We start from the raw sequence: 26254 nt of genomic DNA on the forward strand, positions 1-26254 counted from the left end.
CAATACAATTTTTGTATCAGAGTGTCACTATTAGGAATTGGGATACTCTCTCATTCTTCGCTCCAGTAGAAGCCATCAGATTTACTGGATCTGTGGATAATTAAAATCCCAATATGACCGATCGTCGATGATCAAATCTGTACAAGTAATATGATATCAAATTTCGATATTATTGTGGTGTAGCAAAAAAGCGAGTAATCAACGCACATCAGTGCAAAAATTTCATATAATAGATTTTTTTTACACAAATACAAACATACATATTTGCATTAGGGTTCGGCAACAATAAGTATGATTCTTTGCTCATAAATAATCATATAAATAAAATTAATATTAGAGGTAATCAGAGACTAATCGAGGAACTTACATTCTCGACAAAATAATTTAAGAGGTAAAATACTGAGAAAGCGCAAAAATTACGCCTCAAGCGTAAAGCGCACACCTGACGAAAGCTTAAATAACTGTCTGCGCGAGAATTGTTTTATAAAAATTACAATCGTCATTAACAATGTTTAGTTTAAGTGAATGGGAATTTGTACGGAACTACAAAAACTCTATTTGCGCTAGTTTTAACACTATTATTATCTGTGGTGCTCCCACTGCTCCCAATACTGTGAGGTCTGCATCTCAGCCAGACGCGACACGGTACGGTCGAACGCGAAGATTTCCTCTTCTCCAGTAAAGATGTTTGCCTTGTGATCCTCCTGAAAACAAAATTAACATAATGTAATAATTCTTCATACGAGATATTTGCGTTGTCATTGTGAAATCGACGTCTACCGAGCCATGTGTAATCTTCAAATCGTCCATTAATATCCTTTTCTCATCGGTATATTCGGACTCATTTTCCGATAAAAATAATTGCGTGTGTGGTACAGCTGCCGACATAACTACCCGTACCTACAATTAATAAACGATAGTCACATATTGCTCCTGGTAAAAAATTTTTTCAAAGCTATTAAATAATTTTTAAGAATGCGTATATAATTCAAAATTAAAAAAATTTTACAACTTTTTAAAAAATTTATCAGATTTTTTTTATACAAATTAAAGTGCCGAAAGATCTATGGCTTTTTTTAGAATTCTGCATAAACGTAAATTTTGAAATATATTCTAATTGTAAGATTTCTAAAATTTCTAATTCTATAATTTCTGATAAAATTTTACAAATTCTGAAAAATTTTACGGTATTTTTTTTTAATTATAAAATAAGAAATTTTGAAATCTTTCAGAATTTACATATCTAAAAGATTCTGAGAAAACATCTAAACTTCTAAATTTCTGAAAAAGAGCTCCAATCCATACGAAAATTCTGAGAAAAGTTTTCAAGAATGGCTTTTGTATTACCCTATTTATCTAAGTTCTCTTTTATTAAAATTCTCTGTATTATATAATCAATTCTCTGTCTCAAACTGCAAATATTATGATTTCTAATTAAAGCCGCATAATTCTTACCTTATTATCATACAACGTATCGATAAGAGTAATAAATCGCCTAGCTTGAGATTTAAGTCGTAGGTTCAATTGAGGCACGTCCCTTATTATAACTGTATGAAAGATTTGACTCAATTGCAAATAATCACTTGCTCCGAGAGGCTGCGTAAGATCAATACTTATTACATATAGTTCTAATCGACATAGCATACAAAACTTCACAAAACAGAAAACCTCTCACCCTATCGCATAATTCCTCGAATGTGGAGTCCAGCACCTGCCCGCAGGTTTTTCGAAAAGTAACATTGCGTCCTCTTATGGAAATTGTACGCGGTCGAATCACGTCGTTTTCCATGGAGCACAAGTATTTAAAGACTTTATCTACGTCGTTCGTGGCATCCTTGCCTTTTCTTGTGTAATTAAACGGCTTTGTTAGATAGCAACAATATAGACAATTATCACAAAAATTATACAGATGTAATTTCTACATACATGAAGTATATTTTCTTATTTCCGGATCCCGATTTTAATCTGTAGTCTATTCCAGAGTCTAAATTATTAACGAGGCAGTGATCTTTCAGCACTTTTATAAATGGTACAAAATTTCCTCTCTGTAGTCCGTTCTTATACAGATCGTCTGGCGATCTGTTACTAGTCGCAACCACTATCACGCCATTATCAAACAGCTCCGTGAACAGTCGCTTCAATATCATCGCGTCCGCAATATCTGTTACCTGTAACGTATCTGTTTTCATTGGTCTTTTATTTATAATTATACTTTTTCAAAATAATGCTTGTTTTTCTTTTTAAAATAATATGAATCTGAACCTGAAATTCATCAAAGCACAACAACCAAGTTTCCTCTGCGATGCCGGAGGCGACTGGAGGTATCGGATCAAAAGGTTGCAGCTTGGTACTAGTCGCATCTCGTACAATGGTCTTCTTTACCTCATGCACTCTACTATGCACATCCAGCATGAAAGAATGAAAGTGAACCCTTTTCTTATTTTCAATCTGAAACATTTGTGTTCAAAAATATGTTATAATGTGCTGCCGAATAATTTTATTTTTGTTCTGTACTATGCATGGAAAGCTATGTGTGTTACTCTTCAATCACATATACGTAGACTGCTAATGCTAACTTCATATCTAATATAATATGATGTTGCATCTCAAATTAAAAATAAATGCAATTTTAGCATTATTTCTAAATTTCAGAAAAATACATGGTGGTTCTTCATTTTAATTTAAAGTTATATGTATACAAAAGTTAAAAATGCTAATAATCCATATATATTGAAGATATCAAACCTTTATTTTAACTTGTTTATTTCAATTAAAAAAAATCTTTCTTATGATATCTCGTCGCACAATATCAGTAATTGTTATTTTAATAACAACCAACAAGTCACGTAAATTACACAAGAATTGTTATCTCTGTTTTTAGATTGTATGAAAAAAAAACATGTGTTGTCACATTAAGCAGATTAAGGTATTAAATTTAGCCTTCCATGTATAGTATTTATGCATACAGCAACCAGAGAGATACCTGGCAACAATTGTAAAATAGGTCCATCAACATTGTTTTACCTCCACCCACTGCTCCATAAATGTACAACCCTTTTGGTGCATCCCTCCGCTTGCTGCCAAACCATTTTTCCAACAGATTTAATTGCTGTGGTTTATAATCTTGAACTTCTTGATAAATTTTCTGCAGACTCTGCACCACTTTTATCTGATACGTATCGTCCATCAGCTCACCCCTAGCTATTTTCTGCTGCAGAATACTGACTGGTCCACCGTTCAAGTTTATGTTTATATCGTGAGCATAGCTGTATCTCTGAATGCAAATCATAGGTCGTACATGTGTCAACACATGACAGAGACTATTTGTGCTAGTACACGTCTTTGCGAGATGATAAGACATAATCACAGGAATATTACCTAGAAAGCAAAAAAGCTATTTGTTAAGATCTATGCTTCATCAAGTTACTCAAGCATCACATCTATGCTATAAATTTGGAGACATGTAGGACAACTGTGACTTCAATTAATAAATTGATGACTAATTCAATTGACAGAATTACGTAAAAGTAAATTTCCAGCTACATAATTCGTCATACTTAATCTTTTTTCCTGTATAATTAAAATTAATAATTCCGACTGTTATTAAAAAAATATAAGTATTGCTTGACAAGCTAGTTATTAATAATGATTAAGCTAATCTTGGTCAAGGTCCATAATCTCAGAAATCTGGCAGAATGATTCTTTTATCGATGTTATCACACATAATATCATATCGGTTTTATATCTATTAACGTATAGATGTGATAACCTTGAACGAAAAAAAATGGCAGGCAAATGCACGTGCCTGACCCAAATTGAACACACACACGTGGAGAGCCGGATAGGTAGCACGTCAACTTCACTGGATCTCACTCTCACGACCGGAACACGACAGACTACTAACAGAATCCTAAGTCGAGATCCACGGAGCTTCTATAGGAGGAAAGGCCCGCTTTCCCCCGCTTCGTAACTGTCTGTTCAAACCATATGTACGAATTGTCCCGCGCACCTGTCACGCGCCTCTGCGTCCGCACTCATTCGGCGAGGACGTCAGAGGACGTGCGTTTTGAAAGATTACGTTCGCCGCGCGCCGTCACGAAAACGAATTCATACCACGAACTATAATATTCTGGGCAGTTGACAAGCAGTTTGAACAATCCGTGTCATCGTTTTTTGCATTTATTTGCAATGTAGACCAGGAATACGCTAATGGTGGCTCGCGATGTCCAAGTTTGACTCACAGAAAAAGAAAAATAAATTAAATTATTAACACATAGTGCCGAATTGTTTTATAAATTTTCTTTATGTATTATTATTTTTATATCTTTATAATTTTATTTCTTTTTATTTTATTTTTTTAATGAATTATTTTATAAATTATCTTTAGAAAAATTTATTTTTTTGTCCGAACACTTTTCTCGAATAAAAAAAAAATAAAAAAGGTTTGACTTTACCTTTATACGGTGGTGATTACTATAATACATAAAAAAAATATAAGTTTTACATTCAGCTGCTGCGACCAGTAATCAAATCGCAATTAGAAAGAAGCCTTCTTTCTGCTATATATATAGGTGTTTTATCTCATTAATTGATCAATCGTACTTATGCTTAAACGTAATCTTGTTCATTATAAGCTGCGGGTCGAATGTGTATATCTTAAAATGAGATAAAAATTTCAAAAGTGAGCAAATTAGAATATTTATAATCTCATTGATCAGTATCTAATGAATTCGCTAACTTTCATTCTTACTTTGTTTCAAAATGTACAATCCATGCCTTTTATTTACATACAATGCAATTGATCAATCAACGAAAACTCATCTTGTTTTAATCTCAATCCACATACCTTTTGCTGTGTTGAGAAATCTTTATAGGATATTCTATACTAATTTAACAAAAAAAATATAACGTATATTTTTTTCATATAATTACTTATGTTATATTATAAAATAAGTGTTGTATACAATGCGATGTCTTTACAATATATATATAGATACGTGAAAGATGTATCGAGTGCCTAATATATTTTTATCTACACTGCATTGATAGTTGTCTTTCTCTTTCTTTTGAGCATATCTGACGAGATACTTCCATGGGAAGATTAGGAATGTGGATAAGAAATGCGAGATCGATAACCTTGCAATACTTAATCCGCGTAATCCTATAACGCGTCGTGTCACAAGAACGATTATTCTGTGTAACAAGAAATAAAATTGAGATCTCTTGATACAGTACTCTTGGCACTCAGTCGTTATGATAAAACTTTGGATAGATCGAAGAAGTATATAGTGGCGGCCTTCGCTTATCAGGACTAATTGCTTCTTTGGAGGAATAGTAACGTCTTTCGATCACTTTATCGAAAAATCTACTGAGCTTCACAGACGAACTGGAACCCGCTGCTAACGATCTTATCTGATGGCAATCCTATTATAATAAACGTGAAGCAAAAGTGTTAACCATATGTTGAATACAAATTTTACATACAATCAAATATTAATTAATTTTCTTAAATGGTGAATCTATCAGATAAGTGTAGTCCTTTAGTAAGACCTTACCAAAAATATTTCATCGGCACCACATTCCTCCGCGATGGTCGCTGAACGTCTGTGTATGTTGGATTTTACAAAACTGGATTCCGAGATCAAATCAAGTTTCGTACCAATGACTAAAATTGGAATCTAGAAATAAGTGTTATTTATTTATACTTATTATACTTATGTAGTTTGATATTAATGTATCACAATAGTTTGGAAAATTATTGTCACCTGCGTCGAGCCCACAAACTTCTCAGGATCAAAGTCTTCGAACTTGGACCTTGAGGAAGTTCCATCTTTACTTAAAACCTCCTCTAGCCATTTCTGTAGATTCTGCTGTGATTTACGATTTGTTAAATCGTGGACTAATATTATGCCTAGTTGTGAATGATATATATTTGCAATCACTGTCACATTATGTCGCAATTATGCATTTGTATGTCAAACAAATATGAATATGTTGTACATTTAACTATTATAAAATATGAATATACCGTTCGTGGGATTGTAAAATACAGATCTTGTGTTTTTGTGACTTTGACTGCCACCGACATCCCATAGCTCGACAAAGTATCTCCTTTGATTCGGTGTACCTTCTTTGTACTCGTGCAACTTGACTTCCACCGAGCAACCTATTGTCCAAGCAGGATTGCCGATAGGTTGCTGTTGGCATATTAAATGTGTCAGCGATGTTTTACCAACTCCTGCAATAACAAAAATGTTTATCATTATTATATAGATCATACATTCTTATAACAGTTCACAATCTGCACATATTAGATTTGTTTTGTTGCTGCAAAAGTCTAAAATTTTTCTTCTAGCTTTTGCCAAATATCAAACATATAATTAAGTAAATCTGTTTTTTTTTTAAACTGAACTTTTTATAGAATAAATTTTTTTCTTTTTTTTCTATTTAGTGTGGGGAAAAAAAGGAAGATGAATCATGCAAAAAGTTTAGTTAAAAAGAAAAGGATTTACTTATTCCTTTTTAAATATATAAATGGTACTTACCAGTAGCTATAAAAGACAAACAGATATTATCACATAATTATATATATAATTATACATAACCTTAATGTGTAAAAATTAAGAATATCTGATATTAAAAGAAACATCAACGTTAACAAGAAATATCTTTATCATAATATTTATCCCAAGTTTACTTGACTTCATTTAAATAAAATCAACAATAGAATATCAACAATATTCCAGAAAAGATTATTGTCAGTTTAAAATATTAAATATTTTTCTTACACTCACCTGAGTCACCTACTACAATAATTTTAACTTTATCGATCGCCGCCATTCTTATTAAAATTTTTTATATGTAAATTCTACGTGTAAAAATTTGTGATAATTGACAGTCATTTAGCAGAAGTGTTTGATTGTTGATAGTAGAGCCACGCAGTTTTCCAAGCAATACGCATGCGCGTGTCTAATGAAAAGCCTATAGCGAGCTATAAAGAAACGTCATCTTTTTATTTTTCTTGTCGATATTTTTCTGCACAAGTTTAGAAAAGTATTATGATTAATGTATGTATTTTATAAGGGGATTGTCAAAATTTGTGTCGCGGTTGATGATGACTAAGTAAAGTAAAAATGACAAGATAAAAACAAACGACGTTTCGACACTTATTGTCATCGTCTTTTAAACTGTTTTGCTTTTGGGTTCGTAACCCTTCTCATTTTACTATTATTTAATTTATTTTTTAATTTTTTTTAAACACAATTTTGTAATTCTAAAACCTATAAAATATGCAGCAAACTGAAATATTTGTATGTCCTATGTATTACATAGAAGTTAGATGTGTAAAATAATTACTGAATCATGACGGCCGAATGTCTAAAGCGGGGAGCACAGACTTTTGCATAACGCATAAAGCATGTGCATAAGGAATTTCATTGGTCCATTTTCTTATGCATGAGTCAATGGACCAATGAAATTCCTTATGCACATGCTTTATGCGTTATGCAAAAGCCTGTGCTCCCCGCTTTACGCTCCAGCTCAGAACAAATATAACAAGAGAAGAAGAAGAACAGGAGAAAATTCTAACTATTGTAAGATAGAGTCCTAGATATCAGAGAAGCGCAACCGATGTTCCGCGTTCTGATTAGCTGACTGTCAGCCAATCATGACATTCATTCAATGATATTAAAAATGGCTGACTAATAGACGATTGGTGGATTTCATATTTCGTCTGCAAACGACGCCATTTTTAATACTTTTCTTAGTAATTTTGCGATACTGACTTAAGCCGATTGCGCTTCTCTGATATCTAGGACTCTATTGTAAGACGACTCCTTTTATCTCCTTATGGAGCATAGGACGTCTCTATAAGACCTCTTTTGTCCGAGGCCTATATTCGTTTCTCGAATCAGATTGTTCTTCGGATTTGTGGGTGATTGGTCCTGATTGGTCCACAGAATCCTACCTCAGTCAGATATGAGATAAATATCTACTGATATATGTATACTACTGATGTATAGGACCTACAGTTTAACGCCGAATCCGAACGGCGCTGATGATCATAGATCTTTTGATCACCATTCACCAGGTGGAGCCATTTTTTTGGCTCATTAAACGCGAAAAATCGCGTTTGAGCGCACGTGGGATTGAACTCGGGTCTACATATCGCGAGTCAATCGCACCGAGCGGTGAGCCACTCGAGACTCGACGCCACTTGACCATTGTAAGAACTCCTGGTGTAATATTTGTATTCGTGAAGCTTTTGACTTTTCCACTCGTCAATATTTTAATGTAAAATATCTTTTTTTAACAAGTAGATTTGATTTTCAGGAGAAAAATGAAGATACACTTACAATTCTACAAGTACAGTGATTATATTTTTAGAGAATGTGGTGTGTGTGATTATGGTGAAGTTTAACATGATGAAACTGTGAGCCTAGCATGTAAACTGATAGTGAACGTAATAATAACGATAATAATATTATTGGTAAAATTTGGGTAATTATTTAGAATACGGTCGTCATCTCTGATTTTGATAAAATTAGACTTATTCGACGCGTTTTTGCACAAAACGAAAGAATTTGGCAGAAATAAGCGTTGCTCTGCCCCGCGAACCGAGATATTAAGCGAGATTTCCTAACCTCTATATAGTCATCAATTTTAACGCTTAATATCTCGGTTCGCGGGACCGTCCTAACGTTTTTTCTTACAGATTCTTTCGTTTTGTGTAAAATGCGTCGAATAAGTCAATTTCATCGAAATCGAAGGTGACGACCGTATTCTAAATAATTATCAATTATTGTTATTTGACAATGTGCGATATCGATATTGTTTGAAAAACGCGTCGAATATAAGCTTAATTTCATTGATTTTTAAGCTGTGGAACCTATTCTGTATAATTACCGAAAATTGTTTTGATCATCTAAAATATGAGTGTCGAGGAGAGACTTGTCACTGAGGTACCTAGTAGCTTGAAGAAACTGGCACGTCTTGTAGTACGTGGGTTTTACACGATTGAAGATGCTTTGATTGTGGATATGTTGGTCAGAAATCCATGTAAGTAATTATACACTGATTTAGAAAATACTTTGTAATTGGAGAATATATATTTTATAATAAAAGACTATATTACAGGTATGAAAGAAGATGACATTTGTGAATTACTTAAATTTGAACGAAAGATGTTAAGAGCTAGGATATCTACACTGCGAAGTGATAAGTTTATTCAAGTGAGATTGAAGATGGAGACAGGGTTAGATGGCAAAGCACAGAAAGTCAACTATTACTTTATTAATTATAAAGTAGGCAACATGGTTATGACTCTTTTTAACTTGATGAAAAATATTAGCAAATGGAAGAATAATTAAAAAAGGTTTACGTCTTTGTTTTAGACGTTCGTAAATGTAGTGAAGTATAAACTTGATCTAATGAGAAAGAGAATGGAAACTGAGGAGAGAGATGCAACTAGTAGAGCCAGCTTTAAGTGTCCAAGTTGTTTAAAGACATTTACTGATCTCGAAGTAAGTATAGTGTTGTATAATTAATATAATTTTAAGAATTAAATTAAGAACATTTATTTTTAAGAAAAAACATTTTATATTTATATTGTATTATAATTAAGTGATGTATAATAACTATAATAATACATTGATTTAAAATATAATATTAAATTGTAAAGGTTTGTTTTTGTACTAGACTACATTAGAACTGATTTTACCAAATATCTAATGTATCTATCTATTTCATTTTAAGTTCTAAAAGTTATACACAAATAGCATAATTTTTAATTTAAAATACATGGTATATGTAATACAGATTTTATTAAATTCTTATATAGGCAGATCAACTGTTTGACATGAGAACTGGTGAGTTTAGATGTACATATTGTCGAGAGATAGTGGAAGAAGATCAGTCTGCTCTTCCAAAGAAAGATTCCAGATTATTATTAGCAAAGTTTAATGTACAGTTGGAGCCACTGTATATACTATTAAGGGAAGTAGAAGGGATCAAATTGGCGCCTGAAATACTGGAACCAGAACCCATTGATATCAATACTATTCGAGGGTATGTGTTTCTAAAGAAATGTTTATGTATAAAGACATTTATTAAAATAATTGTTTTTAATAGTGTCGACACAAGAAAACCGAGCAGTCTTAGGGCACCTAGTGAACAGTGGTCAGGTGAAGCTACCAGAATGACAGGCTTCATAGTGGAGGACACCAGAGTGGACGTTACTATTGGAGATGAATCTCCCGATGACAATGCGTCGAATCACAGAAAAGAGAGACCCATATGGATGATGGAAAGCACAATTATTAATTCTGACGGTTCACAGGTATTATTTCTGTCGTTTTATTGCATTTTTTATTTAAGCCTGAAATACAATTGAAAAGTATAAGCAACAGAAACAGAGAATAACAAATTTTAAATTGTCAAATCATTTATTCTAATAGTTGAAATCTGTTATTCCTTGTTCTGATTGCATATGCTTTCCAATTGTGTCTTAAGTTATATAGATCTTATTCTTTATTTATATCTTACAGCCTGATGGCGTGAATACGCAAGATAGCATTTTGGATAAAGCTGCAGCCACTGCCACAAACACGACTACGACGAATAATAAGCAAGGCGAGGACATCATGTCGGTGTTGTTGGCTCACGAGAAGAAGGGCGGTACCAATTCCATGGCATCTATTAAAGCAGCGCTTCCACAGGAATCCAGTGATAGCAGCGAGAATGAGGAGGACGAAATGCAGGCAGTTGATATCGGTAAGAAAAAATTTATCAATAATTCCAACGTGTTGTGATAATCTGAAGAGAATAATATAATATAGAAAACCTCGAAACGTAATAAAAAAGAAACTTGCAGAGAATATTTAGATGATTTCTAATTATATCTTCTTAAATTTTACTATTATCGAATCAATTTTTAGGTGAGATAGAGGCGATGGATTCTGAGGATGATGAACTAGTACCGACCGTCAGTGTCGGTGGCAAAACCGTCGCAATCACTGATGTTAACGACATCTTGATTGCGGAAATGACGCCCATAGAGAAGGAGTCTTATATCCAGACATACCAAGAATATTATTCGCATATGTACGACTAGACGAAGAACAACGAGAGTGTGTCGTCTTCATAATGCTCTGCATAAGACTGATATTGATTTGGTATCGTTGTTTCCTGTAATATTTTGTATAGCCACAAAAAATATATAATTTTCGATAATGATGCGAGATCTTTCATAACGACGTAGCAATCCTGACGGGATCGTCCTATATGTATTTCTCTATATCAATAATGTAGCAGATGCATGTATTCGCTGTACCATTTGAAGGATTTGACGAATTGATTTGAATAGAGAAAGATAAAGATGCGTTTTTTTTACAGTTTCATATGTATTTTCTAATGTAATTACAACTGAACAGTACCGTTAATCAACAGTTCTTTGTTAATAAATAAACATGAATGTGTGGAATATCGTAACATAAGAAATTAATTGGGACGAATAATATACCATGTCACTTCTGGTAAAACGGGAAATTCTTAAACTTAATCACAATTATTAAGCTTACTTGATATTCTTTTTTTTTTTTGTTCATCTCACAATGAATTTCTGTCCAACCACCACCATTGCACAGAAGTTCTGAGACTTTTTTTACATTTACTTATCTTTTCGATTTTTTTGTATTTTTTTTTCCACTTTTTTCTTCAGTAACAGTTTCATTATATAATGTAGTTTTTTAATAGTGTTCTTTTTTACCTACATTTATTTAATACAGCTCGTTTATTATTAGAAACTGATTTAAAAGAATCCAAAAAGACAAAATATTTAAATAAATTATTTAAAATATCTTAAGTTATATGTTTCTTAATTATATGTAATTAATTTTAGATTTAACATTAATATTTGAAAATTAAATTTTTAATTTTAAACACGAAAGATAATTCATCACAAGCAGAAAGCTCAGGATTCTTTTAAAAGTAATCGCAAGATAGAAAGCGCTAACTTTTCGCTTTTTTTCTCTCTTTGTCTCTCTGGTTTACTCTGGTTCATTCAAGCGCAAACGAGCAAAGTCTTCAAATATAATATTATCATCGTCATCGTTGGCGTAGCAGGAGTTCTCGTACCGTGCCTTGTCGATACTCTTGCTTTTCTTTAATATGGCATTTTCTCTTTCAATGGCGCCTGCACAGAAAAGCAAACTGCTTAAACAAATCTCAATTGAAAATTTAAAATGTTTTATTTAAATTCGGAATCTTTCGTTCAAAAATGTAAGTAAACTTTTTTATTTAATCAAGACAGTTACATGACGATAATTACAATACATATACAATGGCAAAATATTTCAAATGACATACCAGGGCTTGGATGCATCAGTTTAAATGGAACATCAGTAACTAGTTCGCCACCCAGGGTACCGCAATTCAACTTTACTCGGATTGAATAAGAAATTACAATACCCATAGCTTCAGTTGGGCACTTGCCCTCAGCTACCAAAGTTGAGGATGCTAAATTTACGTCGTCGTCCTAAACAGAATACTCGAAATGAATTTTGTCATATTTTTTAATATATTAATATTGTATATATTTATATATTATATATTAAAAAATTAATATTTTTACAAGTTATATATCGTATTAAATAAATATTTTTAAATAAATATACATAATATTGGTAAAGTTTATGTTATATAATCTTATATATTTTAACAGCATAACAAAAACAAAAGTTACCGATTAATAAAATAATTACGTTTAATCATTTCAAACTTATTTAAACTTATTACATACTTTGAGATGTCCGTCAAGAGCGATGCCACGCCGATCCTTATTGCTGCTGGCCAAAGGCACAAGATAGAATTGTTTAGTAAAGGATGCACCCGGTGTGATCGGGCAACCTTCGCGAGTCTCCAAACTAGCCACGTGTCGCGAAAATTGGGCGTTTACCATGGTCACCTCGCAATGTTGAACGACAAATAACTGCGAAGAAAACACAATAGCGTAAAATGCAAACATTTCTTTGATTTAATTCTACTATAATAAAAACTTTTTCTTTGATTTAATTCTAGTAAAACTGTAAAAGATTATGTAACTGTATGGAGATTATATAAAAATTGTGTAGTTGTATAAAAAAAAAATCTCTTAAAAGAAGAAGGATGGAACTCTTAATTTTATACCTTAATGTTCTTTACTGCCTTTCGCGAATTGTTCGTAACTGTGATGTTCGCCGCAACTTTCTCGCCGTGATAGTAGAGTTCTTTGTCCAGTGTGACTTCTAAATTCAGTTTGCCCTGGGAGAAGGTGAATCCCTTAGAAACCAAAGAGCTGGGAAGTCGGCGGCCTCGTATCGGTGGAGCGTACTGTAGCTTCTTGATGGCCAATGAAACAGAGGACCTTTTGTGTCCCTGGTAAAATATAAAACAGGTTTTTGCAGAAATGGTTTAAATTATTAATTTGTTTTTATATTGTGCATCAATTTCTTATATTCATGTATGTCTCATTTCCTATTTCTATACCTTGTCTTCTTCACTATCTGCAACGAATATTTTCACAGCGTACTCGACTCCTAAGGGTTTCCCTTGATCATCATCACCGGGTTGGAGGGTGACCGAGCAAGGAGCTGTTTGCGGAAAATGGAACATGAATGGATATGCATTTGAACCCAGACGCCTCATCAAGCGATCCTGAATCAATGTAGTCTCCTGCTTCTCTTTCTTCACAGGTATTATCTGATCGCGACACAATATCAGCTCCTTGCTAAATTTGACTCCCATAACTTCGTCCTCTTCACGGCCATATCGATAGGTTGTCGAGACCTAAATACAATATATCATTACAATGTTATATATTAATGAGAAATATGCTGGACGACTTTCAGGAATCATATCTGAGAATATTTATGCAAGAAAAAACTGAACGTCTTTTGCGTTTTACTTACCTCACCAAAGACCTTGCGCCCCTGAAGGTAATCATTTTCCACGACGAGAATACCGTCGATGGGATCAGTGCGCTCTAGATTGTCAATAAAGTCTCTTTTGCCCAGATATACCGTAATTTTGCCTATAGGATATTTTAATGTGACATTATTAAGCGCGACTTATTAAGAAAGCTAAATGAGATGTCAAAGTCTCGATAGAGTTAAGCGTACTCACCATTAGGAGTGCTCTTTTTAAATACCTTAACGGCTACAACGAAGGCCAAAAATAATACAGGAAACATTTGGCACTGTTTTTTTTTTTTTCTAAACGAACAAAGTGATTTAGCAGAGAAATTTATTTCCCGCCCAGAAGTGACACGTCCCCGGCACCCAGTCCGGATTCATATAGTCTTGCAGGGGCTTCCCTCTCGAAGCCATACTTACTAATAATACGGCTAATGAAATTACTTCGTTATAAAATTGATTTAAGAGGATTGCAGGTTTTATGTGACAGAGTGTATAATCTTATACATTTTCGATCAAGATATAAATATTCAAATCAGTAACATTGTAATACGAAACATTTGTGTATATATATAAAATATACTTTTTTTCGCCATATTCTAAAAATCATTAACTAAATTGTTTGTAACAATTATGTCTACAGTATAGAAGAATGGTAACAATTTTATTGAGAGGGAAATAATATTCTTACAAGTCTTCAGTCTTAAGTTTATTTCGATAATGAATGTTTACATAATATAATATGGAGGTATTTTCTGCAGCTTAAATGAAATCCCCTGAATTTTTCAAATGATCGCTCGCGTGTGTTCACGATTTTCTTTAACACGTATCTATTGCGAGCATCAAGTAGATATTACTTAACGTTAGTAATTAAACCCGCTTATATTTCTCCGTAATTTATTTCTTCTTTTTTTCTCGCAATCAATAGTTGATACAGTCGTTGTAATATAGTATATACTTTTCTGTGTTTACGTGTGTGGGCGTGAACACCTCGGCGTAAGATGCTCCCAAAAATATTGTGGTAACTGAGAGACACTTTCTTTCTTTTCTTTTACGCAATATGAAAAAGGCAGTAATTCGAATGCCCATCGAAATCGTACGACATATCGTTTCCTCGATAGTCATAACTATAGGCATAGTCGGTCGAAGATCATTTTACATTGTATGCTTACAACTTTCCAGAATGTTCCACTTGGTGCTTTAAATGTCTTTTTCTCAATACTCGGCGGAACGAAAAATTTCACGCTGGGATATAAAAAAAATGCACGCAGCCACCAAGACTCGCAGAACCCTATCTTAATTGAGTAAAAAAAGAAAAAGAAATCATCGCGCGCAGCATACGATAACGTAATGAGAAATTGCTACAAACTATAAAAATTTTTTACGACAGCGATAACAGTAAATAATAACATAATAATAATAATAATAATCATGACAAACATGTCTAATAATAGGCACAGTTAAAGAGTACGGTATATAGTTATATTCACTACTCAGCACTTTTTTTTTTAAATTACAACTACAGAAATTCGTTGCTACCAGGGAACAGAAATGCTGTGTGTGACGAGATTTTATGAAATCTTTATTCCAAATAGTCACCGCTTCACAATGCCTTCGTACAATGCCTACTATAATCTACAATATTATCCCGACACTTTTACAGCTTTTCGTATAGTTTATCTTAAATGAGATCTTTATTTTGTTTTTTACAAGAATTTTCGATAGAAAAAGAAAAATTGCAAAAAATTTTTCAATTTTATTATTCTGTATATTTATTTGAAATAGAAAATTTTTAGCCAAAGGAAATAACCTTAAAATCTAATACAAGTGTATTATAACTTCAAAACTAATCAAAACAAATTCATTACTATCAATTTAACAAGTTTACAATTATACTAATGTAGCTTTCTTGTAGATTTTAATATACAAGTAAAAGTCGTAGAATTATTTAATCTCTTAATTTATACGCAATCATACATTGGATTCTAAACGTCATCCTGCGCTTTACTGAGCAGGTAGGATTCGAAAAGGCAATCCTTTCATTCGCGAATGCTCCAGCCTCGAAACTCGCAGATGTATTTCACATATTTGCGATAAGATGCTCAGAGCACTGGTTGCCGTATATATTTGAGCAATATCTAAACTGTCGTAGCATCAAGATGAACAAACGAAAAACTTATTGAAATACCTTAGTATTCAACACAATGCTCTATCTATACGACTTGCGCAAAGTGTCTTAAATTTCCGTTCACATTTTACAATATCCGAAACAAGCTAAGAGAAAAATATATCCTTGTGTGTGTGTGTCTGTGTGTTCCATATATGTGACAAGCTAGAAAGAAATCTCTTAGTTTTCTCTCTCGTTCTCTCTCTCTCTCTCTCTCTCTCTCTCTCTCTCTCTCTCTCACTTCTTTCAGCTGGATATTAAGCTTTGCGCTTTAGCCTTGCACTGTGTACATATATCGTATTTTTAACCGTAATAACATTTGTACATAAGTAGAATCAGTTCCCTGATACCAGCGCACTTCTAATGTCGAACAGTACAAATATTGTTAGTCTCGAAAGTATACATGGTAAATTTTCGCAATATGTTTACAATTCACCGCAATTTACTCTCTCTCTTTCTCTTTCTTACACTCACTCTCTTTCTCTCTACGAACTTACATTATTAATCATTATTTTTTTTCCCGTTTTCACCTTTTTAGTTCTTTTTTTTTTTATTAGACACTGCTGAAACCATTTGTTATCTTTTTAAAGGTGATTCTCGAAGCGAGGCGGCGCTGCAAACCTCGGCGCAAAAGCAAAATTTGTCTCACACAGTAGAAATCTACAATATGATAAAATATTTTTTTAAAAATTAGTGAGACTTCTGCTTTATATCTTATTGAAATTGTTTCATAGTGAAAAACGTTTGATGGTTTTCTCTAGGAAAAAAAGAACATGTTCACAAAACTTACCTAATACTCCTCACAAAAATGTCTTCTTATAAATAAGAAACTTTTCTTATGATAGGTCTGAAAATATTAATATTGTGTAGTGTTATATAAGAAAAATGAACGGCGTATAAGCACAAACATTCTTAAAGTACTTACAACTCGGTGCAGCTGAGGATTCAAATCTTTTTTGTATCTGATCGTACGTGAATTTAACAAAAGCGTCATACTGTTCGGAGAGCTTTAAATGTAAGATCTTATCGTACTCTTCTCGGATTTGCGTTTCTTGTTCCTTGAGCATTCGCTCACAGATCAAGCCAACCTATAACATCAATCTCATAGACATATCAACAAAATCTAAACTTTTACTTGTAACGATCGATATTTATCTCTAATGAAGAATCCCAACTTTATACAGATCATTCCAGCAACATTGCAAACATTACAGCAATGTTCCTACAAGTTTCTGTGCTATATGGGAACATAAACAAAAGGTAGATGTATGTATTTACTATTGAAATATGCAAACAATTAGAAGATTTTACCTGTCTAAATGTGAAAAGTGGTTTTTCTTTTCCACTAGTGTTATGACTAAAGAGAGTTAAAGAAGAGCCAGATGGGCCGGTAGGACTTGAAGGTCCTTCCATATCTGATGAATCGCCACTGTTCGTTTGAGACTGAAAGTGCAATTGTTTACGTCGCTGCAATCTGCGGATTTCTTCTCTGATGTTGGCCGCCATCTTTTCTGTATAAACAAATGTGTATTTTTTATAATAAATTTTTTTAATAATTTCTATTTTATGGTCAATAAGTCTTGTAACAAAATATATTTATGTAAAAAAATATTTAAATTAAAAACTTAAAATCTTTGCCTAGATTAATACTGAAGAGTGATTTGGTGAAAATAACAAACTTTCCAACAGAGCTTGTTTCTTTTAGATTTCATTTATATTGAATATTTATATTTTATAATTATTAATACAATTATGTGATTAAAATTAACACGATTTATATAAAACAATGTCCGTGTTAATGTAAATTTGTAAAATATTTAAATCTTTTTTTTAAGTATTTAAATGTATATTATACATAAAACTTAAATAATTTTTTATACAAATAGAATAACTAATTTGTATAATATTATATTAAGCTTTTAAGGCTTTCACGAGTATTTTCTTTAAAGGTGCCAAAGAGTTTATAGGTTATTGTGATCCATTGATAATTCTAACGTTTCGTGAACCTTGCCGTTTATTTCATCAATATGCTTCTCGCCTTGTTGAAGTAAATAGCAAGGGTCAGATAATCCGCAAGGTCTCTTTGGCATCTCCTACTATTATATAAAGAATTAATATATTACATTAAATATCATTTAGCATTGTTCAGGTATGCCACATGCTATATAATGACTTATAAGAACTGAAGAATAATTTAATGATATGCATATATAGCTGTTTCTATAAATGTACTTGTAATGTTTTTTACAACTTTAGTATATTGACTGGATTAGTTAACGTTTCTTTCTCAATTTACTATCTGCTTATTCCATTGCTTAATTTATTAACTTATTTATTTTATATTATATTGTCACAGCTGACATGTTTCAAATGGCTGTTTTTGTTTCTTCCAGTTTTTCTCAATTGTAGCTTTTGTTTTTGACTGATTACACAAGTTTAACGACTTATTCAACGGTGTACCTGAATAAATCCCTATTTTCTATCCTTTAATATATTCTAATTGTCCAATCATGATGGACATCAGCGATAACTCTCTTTCAAAAATGAAACGTCTCTTATGTGTGTGTGTGTGTGTATGTGTGTGTGTATGTATATATATGTATATATATATACATACACATATTACATATTATATATATACATACATATTATACATGCAAACACATGTATATACATACACATATGTAAGTGATCTCGATATATACATATATACATACTATCACAGGCTTGTCGCATGTGCAAGGAAAGTAGAAAACGCTGCTTCAGGCGCATCTTTGCGGGCTTCCTTTCGCAGCGTGGAAAAACAGAGCGGGGGAAAAAGGAAAAAAGGGGAAGGAAAACCCGAATCCCCGAGTGTGTCCGTTACTGCATTACCATATGATTTACGCGTGCCCCTCCCCTCCCGCCGGGTGGACGGGTTTTAAATCGCTAGAGCTTAGCCGCCCCTACTCGCCGTCTCTCTTTCGCCCAATCTTTCACGCCCCTTCACGCTCATTCTGTGCGCAATGGAGACAAATACGCGTGCGAGGGAGGAACGGAGAGCGGGCGAGAAAAAGAGAGAGAGAGAGAGAAAGAGACCGACAGGAAGGCATAAGGGGAGAGGAGAAGCGAGAGACCGAGATAAACACAGGGGAAATGCGATGGGTGCGAGAGAGAGCGAGAGAAAAAATGGCCGTGGCCTGCGGTGTAATTACCAGGCGTCAATTTGTTAGCTATCTCGCCGAACGGCGACGATTTCTGCGGCAGCGGTCCACCTCGCGATGACGACGCGGTAGCGCCGGGCGAGGCGCACGACATCGGCATGCACCTTCGTCGTTTGCTGGGCCGGCCGTGGCTGTGCACCGGGTCGAATTCCAAGGACCTCTTGAGCGTGGCGCACGCCATGGTGCTACTGCTGTCGGCGGTGGTGGCGCAGCGTTCTCGAACTTACCCGTATATTCCTGTGCGCGCGACTGACACCCAGTCGCAAGAGCCGTGGACCCCCCAAGAGGGGGAGGGAGAAGGGTGGGGCGCGGAACAGACGTCGGCTACGGGTGGTGGAGGAGGGGGAGGGGGGGAGGAAGGTGGTGCGTCTTGAACGATACGACACCAACGGCTCCGTCCAGCGACTTTAAATGGACGTGGTGGTGGTTTCACGTCGCGGTTGTTCGAGGTTTGCCACAATCTGCTTGCTTGCTTGACAAGAGACGCAGAGACGGATTCGCACGCGTGCGCGCACGCACGCATGAGAGACCAACGCGCAGCTCTTCCACCGACAAAACAAATACTACGCTCGATCGCGGCAATATGGCCGCGGCGATTCCTCGCTCTTTCTCTCTTTTTCGCCGCCAGCTGGTCGATTCACCGTCGCTTGTTCCCTCTCTTTCTTCTTTTAAGTTGACGTGAGGTTTGTTCCTTTTAATTGAACTTCTGCACGATACGCCTTTCCTTTTTTTCTTTTCATATCAAGAAGAAAAAGAATAAAGAAATTGTGCAAAAAAATTCAATTAAAAAGAACAGACTTAGAAAACAGTCATGAAATATGCCTATTGTCATGATTATACCAATGTATATAATGGAGGATTCGCAACGTGTTCGATGTTCAATGTTCAATAGAAGAACACACTTTCTAGGAATTTTTACTAAGGATTGTATAAATACGTTTTGTTATAAAAAGTATTGGACTTTTTATCTGTATTTATCTGTACTTGCAGAAAGAAAAAAACGCAATTTTTATTTTATCTAAAGTCAACTTGTGTAATTATTTAACTGTAGTCTTGCATTTCATTGGAAACAGCCCACAACAAAAGCTATCCAACATAAAGGCCGCAGCACACACTTCTGCATAAAGCATGTGCATAAGGAATTTCGTTGGCCAATTTTCTTATGCATGAGTCAATGGACCAATCAAATTCTTTATGTATATGGTTTATGCGTTATGCAAAAGTGTGTGCTGCGGCCTTAACTAAGCGAACCCGCATTTTTTCGCGAGTGTAGCTCTGTGTGAAGCTGGCACCCCTAAATGCGAATTTTGATAAAATCATTATTGCATTCGTTTGTCCACTGTTTGTCCACGTTTGTCCACCCGTTATTTTCATTTGTCCACCCTCCAAAAAAAAGTTATACACAAAAAAAGATTTTAGTACCCCCAAGTGATTATTTTTCATTATTATGAAAAATATAATAATAATAGGGTGGACAAACGAAAATAATAGGTGGACAAACGTGGACAAACAGTGGACAAACGAATGCAATAATGATTTTATCAAAATTCACATTTAGGGATGCTGACTTTTCAAAGCAGCTCTGAGAAGTTGGCACCCCTAAATGCGAATTTTGATAAAATCATTATTGCATTCGTTTGTTCACTGTTTGTCCACGTTTGTTCATCCGTTATTTTCGTTTGTCCACCCTCCAAAAAAAAGTTATACACAAAAAAAAATTGTAGCACCCCCAAGCGATTATTTTTCATAATTATGTATACGGGAATCGTTTGTCCACAACACAGATTCTAAATTCTCTTAGAACTAAAATTTTGATTGGATGATCTAATTGTTGAGTCTGCTGAACGCAGCCAATGCACTCACAAGAAACTCAACAGTTGATTGAGCGCTCGTTGTTATTGGTGTATTCTTTTAGTTTTCTCTATCCAATCAGAACTTTAAATTTAGAAGACTACACCGATACGCAGCGAACGTTCACTCGACTAGTGAATCTGCTGAACGCGCCCAATGGTTGACAGACACATCCATAGAAACACGTAACGCCTGTATGCATACATATGTGCATATACGTGTATGTACGGTTATGCCAGAAACACATAGAAAAACGTAAGGCCGTAAGACGTAATCAGTAAAGAAATCGTAACATTGGATTCGCTACCGGCTTTACGGTCTCTACTGTGATTGGCCAATTCACTTACTGATTACGTTTTACGGCCTTACGTTTTTGTATGTGCCATATACTGGATTCGCACTGCATCCGATGTGCGTCGTACGATGACTCTACAACCAATCAGAAAAATCGTATCGTCGATGCGAGGCAAAATCCTGTTTTCCAATTGGTTGCAGATTCGTCGTACGACGAAAATTGGATGCAGTGTGAATCCAGCAATAAGTACGCTCGCGCTTGCGTCGTTACAGGTGATCCCTCGGTCGAATCCGTCGAATACGAAGCCGTACGGATCGCAAAGGCCAGAAGGCCACTCCACACCTGTCTACACCTATAATGTCGATTCCTCCGAGTCTCATGGTCCAGCGTTGATCTTTTACGTAGACGTGTCTGATTACTTTGATCGCGTGCGAGTCTGCCAGTCGCGGTAAAAAGCAGCACGTTTTCGGGTTCTCAAATCACCTCTGGTCACCTCAGGTCAGGTCAATCTCGAGATTTCTTTGATTGGAGGGGGGGGATTGACGTGCGTCCCGTGCGTGCGTGCGTATACGTATATACGTGTGCGAATCTCTTTCACCTGCTATCGCGGACGTGCCTGTGTATACATCACCGTTGCACCCTCGTCGCGTCGCGTCATTTGGCGACGGCCGCGCGGTAGGGGAAGAAAGATTGTAGGTTATGAAAAAATCGTGCAAACACTGCACCAGCGTGAGTAACATATCGACGGTGTGTCTGCCGAAGACGAATCGTAATCGCGCGACGAGTCTCGGGGACGACAGTCTTTTGAACCTCGATATGAAGGAGCAGGATATACCTGAGTACCTAGAGGGTTGCGGATTATCGGCTTGTACGACCAGCAACGAGATATCTGAGGACGTGGAGCTTCAACTGATGCATGATAAAAAGTACTCCACCATGTCGTCCTTTGGGAGCTGCAGCAGTAGTAGTCTGGTCGATTCCAAGAAAATTGTTATGATTAAGCATCCGGACTCGAACAAGCTGAAACCCGCTGGTAAGAAGACCAAGCCGATCCAAGCGGAGTTGGACGTGGGTAAGGAGTTTATTCGATGTAGGGAAGACTGCGTGAAACGGTTGGACCTGAGCAAAGCCTGTATCACGACTTTGCCTAGTTCCGTGAAGGAACTGAAGCACCTGAGGGAGTTCTACCTCTATGGCAACAAGCTGACGACTCTGCCACCCGAGATCGGCTATCTGTCGAATCTGGAGACTCTGGCGCTGAGCGAGAACTCGCTCACCAATTTGCCCAACACTCTGGAGAACCTTAAATCGTTGCGAGTGCTAGATCTCAGACACAACAAGCTCATAGTGATTCCGGATGTAGTGTACAAATTAACGTCGCTCACCACGTTGTTCCTGCGCTTCAATCGCGTCAAGTATGTCAGAAACAATATATGTAACCTGACGAATCTTACCATGCTGAGCTTTCGCGAGAACAAGATCAAGGAACTGCCTGCGGGAATAGGTGATCTGGTGAATCTTGTCACTTTTGATGTCTCGCACAATCATTTGGAACACCTACCTCCGGAAATTGGCAAGTGCGTGCAATTGTCCACCTTGGATGTACAACACAACGAACTGCTCGACTTGCCGGATACGATCGGTAATCTGGTATCATTGACGAGACTAGGAATCCGGTATAACAAACTGACAAGTATTCCTAAATCATTGGCCAACTGTAAAATGATGGATGAATTCAGTGTGGAGGGCAATCAAATATCGCATCTACCTGACGGTTTGCTAGCAAGTTTGTCGTATCTTACGACGATTACGCTGTCCCGAAATTTGTTTACCTCGTATCCTGCGGGTGGTCCAGGTCAATTTGTCAACGCTTATTCCATCAATGTAGAGCATAATGAGATCGACAAGATACCCTATGGTATTTTCTCGCGATCCAAGAATCTTACAAAGTTGAACATGAAGGAAAACAAGTTGAACACTTTGCCGCTAGATATCGGTTCCTGGGTGGCCATGGTCGAGCTGAACCTCGGAACAAATCAGCTAACGAAGCTCCCAGATGACATACAGTGCCTGCAAAGTTTGGAGATACTGATTCTCTCTAACAATGGACTGAAACATATTCCGACCACTATAGTGAATCTTCAAAAGCTACGGGTGCTGGACCTGGAGGAGAATTACATTGACGTGTTGCCGGACGAGATTGGCTTGATGACTGAGTTACAAAAGTTGATCTTGCAGTCGAATAGGCTTTCCGAATTGCCACGCACAATTGGACATCTAAGGAATCTCACGTATCTCAGCGTGGGCGAGAATCAACTAACTTATTTACCGGAGGAGGTTGGCACCTTGGAGAGCTTAGAGTCACTCTACCTCAACGACAACAAGTCTCTGCACAATCTGCCATTCGAACTGGCATTGTGCAAGAATCTCGGTATTATGTCAATTGAAAATTGTCCGCTGTCGCATATACCAATGGAAATTGTAGCCGGTGGACCATCACTGGTAATCCAATTTCTTAAAATGCAGGGTCCCTATCGACCAACGTAATTGTTTTTACATATGGTGTCGATTCTTAATTATGAGATAAATAGAAAGAGAGAGAGAAAGAGAGACAGAGAGAGCAAAGAAATTGTTTGATAACGTACAAGAGGAATGTATTTATAATAATGATATATACATATGTCGATTTAAATTCTCATTTTAATGATCTCATTTTAAGGAAATGTATAAACGAGCTACACTATATAAAATGAAACATACAGTTTACTTTGTTTCAGTATCATAAGAAAAATATCTTTTTCCGAATGCAGGAAGATGTAATAATACACGTAATAATACAAAAACAATAACGTGTAACATAAAGTTGAAGGAGAATTCTTTTTTCGAACAAGAGGAAGATACATAGAGTAACTCTTGTACAATTTTAACGAAATATTTTAAATATGATAGATGACAATTTTATTAAAGTATTAAAATATAAAAGATATAAATCGTGTTTATATATTTTATATTTGCGTTTTTAGCTTACGTTTTATATTTATCAAAGTGTACGATTCGATGTTGATAGAATTGCCAACAAAATATACTGTATAAATATATGTTTTTACAATATGCAATAAGCCATTTTTTTTCTTTATGTATATGAAATGTAAGAGTTTTCTATTTTACATATTAACGTATTAAGTTCATTATTAACGTATAGGTATTAATTATTATTTACGTTTGTTAAATATGTATTGCATATTGCATTTTTATCGTTAAGAATTGGTTTAATATTTAAAATACTTTCAGTAAAAGTATTTTAACATTGCTTTTGATTACATATTAACTCTTTTTTTATTACTATATATACACGGAGAAAATATTTTAATTAGATAACTAACACGAGATATTTTAAAATGCATATATTGCAATTATATATTTTAAAATTTAGTAAATCAAATAACGATTCACTTTTATATTCCATGTTTATTGAAAAAGTTGAACGGTTTAGAAACATTTTAATCTTTTTATACACAACAAATTTGCGCAAGGACGCACGTTGTTATAAAAAGCGAGTATAATAAACGTCCTACAAATATTTAAAAAAATTAAATTAAATCTTTAATGTACAAATGATAAAGAAACATTAAGAATCGACATCAATGATATTATTTACTGTATTAAAGATGCAGCCACAAAAGAAGGAATAAGGAAAAACGTGTTTCAATCTATCAAAAATTGTATGCACTAGAATACACGGTTTTTTTCTGATAGTTGAAATTTTTTATTCCTGATTCTTTATTTCTTTTATTGTGGCTGTACTCTTAAAAGTTGAAACTTCGTATGTAAGTGAAAAAAGATATTTTATTAAAGTATTTAAATCGGGACATTGTGAATATGAGCATATGAAACGAAACATGTATGTAAATTTCCACATTCATCTTCTCCGATATCGTTAATACGCGGTATTGTTTCTCGTTTGTTCGTCATTGCGTATTACCTTGTAAGGTACAAAATCTATTGTAGGTGTAAGACCTTTCGTGGGAAATCACTGATACGTAAAACTATATATAGTTCTGTCTATCTGATTCAACAGGTCGATGATGGAGATCATCTATCTGTGAAGGTAAGAATTTATGTACAGAAAGAAAAAAGAAATAAATTAATGATTTGCGCACATAAAGTAACAATGTACAACATCGCGCGTACCAGAATTTAAGATTTACTCTTATTACATAATTTACAGCAATGAACAACGATCGTGTGTCGAGATTCACGGAGTAATTGTAAGATGAATTCTGTGTGCAATTATTCCTATGTAAAGTAGCGATTTCTCATGAATCATTCGCATCTTTCTGTGTTTAAATTAGATAAATATAAATATAAGCTGAAAAAAAGGGAGCGTATTCGAGCGTAAAATGCATATTACGGTTTGTAGACTATCAAAGAAATTTTTGAAACAACAAAGTAATATTAGACAAGAAGATGATAACGATGAAAATATCCTGTAATTGTACAAAAAAAATGGAAATAACGTGGATCTTATTTTATTTGATTTATTTTATGCGACAGTTAAAGCAACGAAGTCTCTGTACTGTTTCAGCATGTGCTTTTATTATAGATAAAGAGATTGTGCTGCCAAGTGTAAACGTTAAAAAAAGAATGAAGAAGACATTGAGCATTTTCTTGAGATTATATTCTGCTAAGTTCCATAAAGCGGTCGATGTTGCGGCTACATTTCATCTCATTCTCTTCTTTTTCTTTCCTCTCTCTCTCTCTCTCTCTCTCTCTCTCTCTCTCTCTCTCTCTC

At 34.9% G+C, this 26254-nt stretch overlaps 6 protein-coding genes across 8 annotated transcripts; 2 read left to right on the forward strand and 4 right to left on the reverse strand.

Annotated features, from left to right (window-relative positions):
* Positions 1-279: 279 nt before the first annotated feature.
* Positions 280-3919, reverse strand: LOC108783637 (putative ATPase N2B). The gene is made up of 8 exons (XM_018552257.1): positions 3828-3919; positions 2984-3378; positions 2263-2448; positions 1927-2168; positions 1676-1844; positions 1456-1596; positions 781-900; positions 280-704 (listed from the first exon to the last, which is right to left on the reverse strand). Exons 2-8 carry the CDS (start codon positions 3359-3361, stop codon positions 582-584), a joined length of 1359 nt encoding a protein of 452 aa, XP_018407759.1. The 5' UTR covers positions 3362-3378; positions 3828-3919; the 3' UTR covers positions 280-581.
* A 1135-nt stretch (positions 3920-5054) lies between these two features.
* Positions 5055-6840, reverse strand: LOC108783602 (rab-like protein 3). Its single transcript, XM_018552203.1, has 6 exons — positions 6795-6840; positions 6546-6551; positions 6029-6238; positions 5766-5911; positions 5556-5678; positions 5055-5424 (listed from the first exon to the last, which is right to left on the reverse strand). Exons 1-6 carry the CDS (start codon positions 6838-6840, stop codon positions 5245-5247), a joined length of 711 nt encoding a protein of 236 aa, XP_018407705.1. The 3' UTR covers positions 5055-5244.
* A 1316-nt stretch (positions 6841-8156) lies between these two features.
* Positions 8157-11375, forward strand: TfIIEalpha (transcription factor IIEalpha). 2 transcript variants are annotated; one of them, XM_018552242.1, is made up of 9 exons: positions 8157-8224; positions 8332-8488; positions 8879-9057; positions 9136-9302; positions 9393-9521; positions 9839-10065; positions 10129-10336; positions 10545-10770; positions 10935-11110. In XM_018552242.1, the coding sequence occupies exons 3-9, from the start codon at positions 8931-8933 to the stop codon at positions 11108-11110; spliced, it is 1260 nt and encodes a 419-aa protein (XP_018407744.1). In that variant the 5' UTR covers positions 8157-8224; positions 8332-8488; positions 8879-8930. The 2 variants fall into 2 exon arrangements, with proteins under 2 accessions (XP_018407744.1, XP_018407745.1); XM_018552243.1 differs by lacking the exons at positions 8157-8224; positions 8332-8488 and having other exon boundaries at positions 8931-9057; positions 10935-11375.
* Positions 11376-11877: 502 nt separating this feature from the next.
* Arr2 (arrestin 2) lies at positions 11878-14281 on the reverse strand. Its single transcript, XM_018552240.1, has 7 exons — positions 14158-14281; positions 13944-14065; positions 13522-13821; positions 13183-13410; positions 12797-12985; positions 12364-12532; positions 11878-12190 (listed from the first exon to the last, which is right to left on the reverse strand). Exons 1-7 carry the CDS (start codon positions 14222-14224, stop codon positions 12045-12047), a joined length of 1221 nt encoding a protein of 406 aa, XP_018407742.1. The 5' UTR covers positions 14225-14281; the 3' UTR covers positions 11878-12044.
* Positions 14282-16635: 2354 nt separating this feature from the next.
* Positions 16636-19860, reverse strand: akirin. Of its 2 annotated transcripts, XM_018552239.1 has the most exons (5): positions 19308-19860; positions 17425-17624; positions 17039-17201; positions 16904-16960; positions 16636-16773 (listed from the first exon to the last, which is right to left on the reverse strand). In XM_018552239.1, exons 1-4 carry the CDS (start codon positions 19495-19497, stop codon positions 16950-16952), a joined length of 564 nt encoding a protein of 187 aa, XP_018407741.1. In that variant the 5' UTR covers positions 19498-19860; the 3' UTR covers positions 16636-16773; positions 16904-16949. The 2 variants fall into 2 exon arrangements, with proteins under 2 accessions (XP_018407741.1, XP_018407740.1); XM_018552238.1 differs by lacking the exons at positions 16636-16773; positions 16904-16960 and having other exon boundaries at positions 16986-17201.
* Positions 19861-22161: 2301 nt separating this feature from the next.
* On the forward strand, positions 22162-24079 carry LOC108783638 (leucine-rich repeat protein soc-2 homolog). Its single transcript, XM_018552258.1, has one exon. The coding sequence runs from the start codon at positions 22162-22164 to the stop codon at positions 24007-24009; it is 1848 nt and encodes a 615-aa protein (XP_018407760.1). The 3' UTR covers positions 24010-24079.
* The last annotated feature ends 2175 nt before the right edge of the window (positions 24080-26254 follow it).

Source organism: Cyphomyrmex costatus, unplaced genomic scaffold (genome assembly GCF_001594065.2).
Source record: "Cyphomyrmex costatus isolate MS0001 unplaced genomic scaffold, Ccosl1.0 scaffold157, whole genome shotgun sequence".
NCBI classification, from domain to species: domain Eukaryota; kingdom Metazoa; phylum Arthropoda; class Insecta; order Hymenoptera; family Formicidae; genus Cyphomyrmex; species Cyphomyrmex costatus.

Bases quoted from the DNA above. Each gene is read 5' to 3' on its own strand.
- LOC108783637 (XM_018552257.1), bottom strand. From the start codon at position 3,361: ATGTCTTATCATCTCGCAAAGACGTGTACTAGCACAAATAGTCTCTGT. The intron at 2,169-2,262 runs GTTCAGATTCAT...GATACGTTACAG, and splicing joins TGTGCTTTGATGAATTTCAG to GTAACAGATATTGCGGACGC. The intron at 901-1,455 runs GTAAGAATTATG...TATTAATTGTAG, and splicing joins ATACGTTGTATGATAATAAG to GTACGGGTAGTTATGTCGGC.
- akirin (XM_018552238.1), bottom strand. From the start codon at position 19,497: ATGGCGTGCGCCACGCTCAAGAGGTCCTTGGAATTCGACCCGGTGCAC. The intron at 17,625-19,307 runs GTAATTACACCG...TTGTTTATACAG, and splicing joins AGCTAACAAATTGACGCCTG to AAAAGATGGCGGCCAACATC. The intron at 17,202-17,424 runs GTAAAATCTTCT...TTGATGTTATAG, and splicing joins CACTTTTCACATTTAGACAG to GTTGGCTTGATCTGTGAGCG.
- LOC108783638 (XM_018552258.1), top strand. From the start codon at position 22,162: ATGAAAAAATCGTGCAAACACTGCACCAGCGTGAGTAACATATCGACG.
- TfIIEalpha (XM_018552242.1), top strand. From the start codon at position 8,931: ATGAGTGTCGAGGAGAGACTTGTCACTGAGGTACCTAGTAGCTTGAAG. The intron at 9,303-9,392 runs GTAGGCAACATG...TCTTTGTTTTAG, and splicing joins ATTACTTTATTAATTATAAA to ACGTTCGTAAATGTAGTGAA. The intron at 10,337-10,544 runs GTATTATTTCTG...TATATCTTACAG, and splicing joins TTAATTCTGACGGTTCACAG to CCTGATGGCGTGAATACGCA.
- LOC108783602 (XM_018552203.1), bottom strand. From the start codon at position 6,840: ATGGCGGCGATCGATAAAGTTAAAATTATTGTAGTAGGTGACTCAG. The intron at 5,912-6,028 runs GTATATTCATAT...ATTCACAACTAG, and splicing joins ATTTTACAATCCCACGAACG to GCATAATATTAGTCCACGAT. The intron at 5,425-5,555 runs GTAAGGTCTTAC...TTATTATAATAG, and splicing joins GTGCCGATGAAATATTTTTG to GATTGCCATCAGATAAGATC.
- Arr2 (XM_018552240.1), bottom strand. From the start codon at position 14,224: ATGTTTCCTGTATTATTTTTGGCCTTCGTTGTAGCCGTTAAGGTATTT. The intron at 13,411-13,521 runs GTATAGAAATAG...ATATTTTACCAG, and splicing joins CAGATAGTGAAGAAGACAAG to GGACACAAAAGGTCCTCTGT. The intron at 12,533-12,796 runs GTATGTAATAAG...TATTCTGTTTAG, and splicing joins CTCTTGACGGACATCTCAAA to GACGACGACGTAAATTTAGC.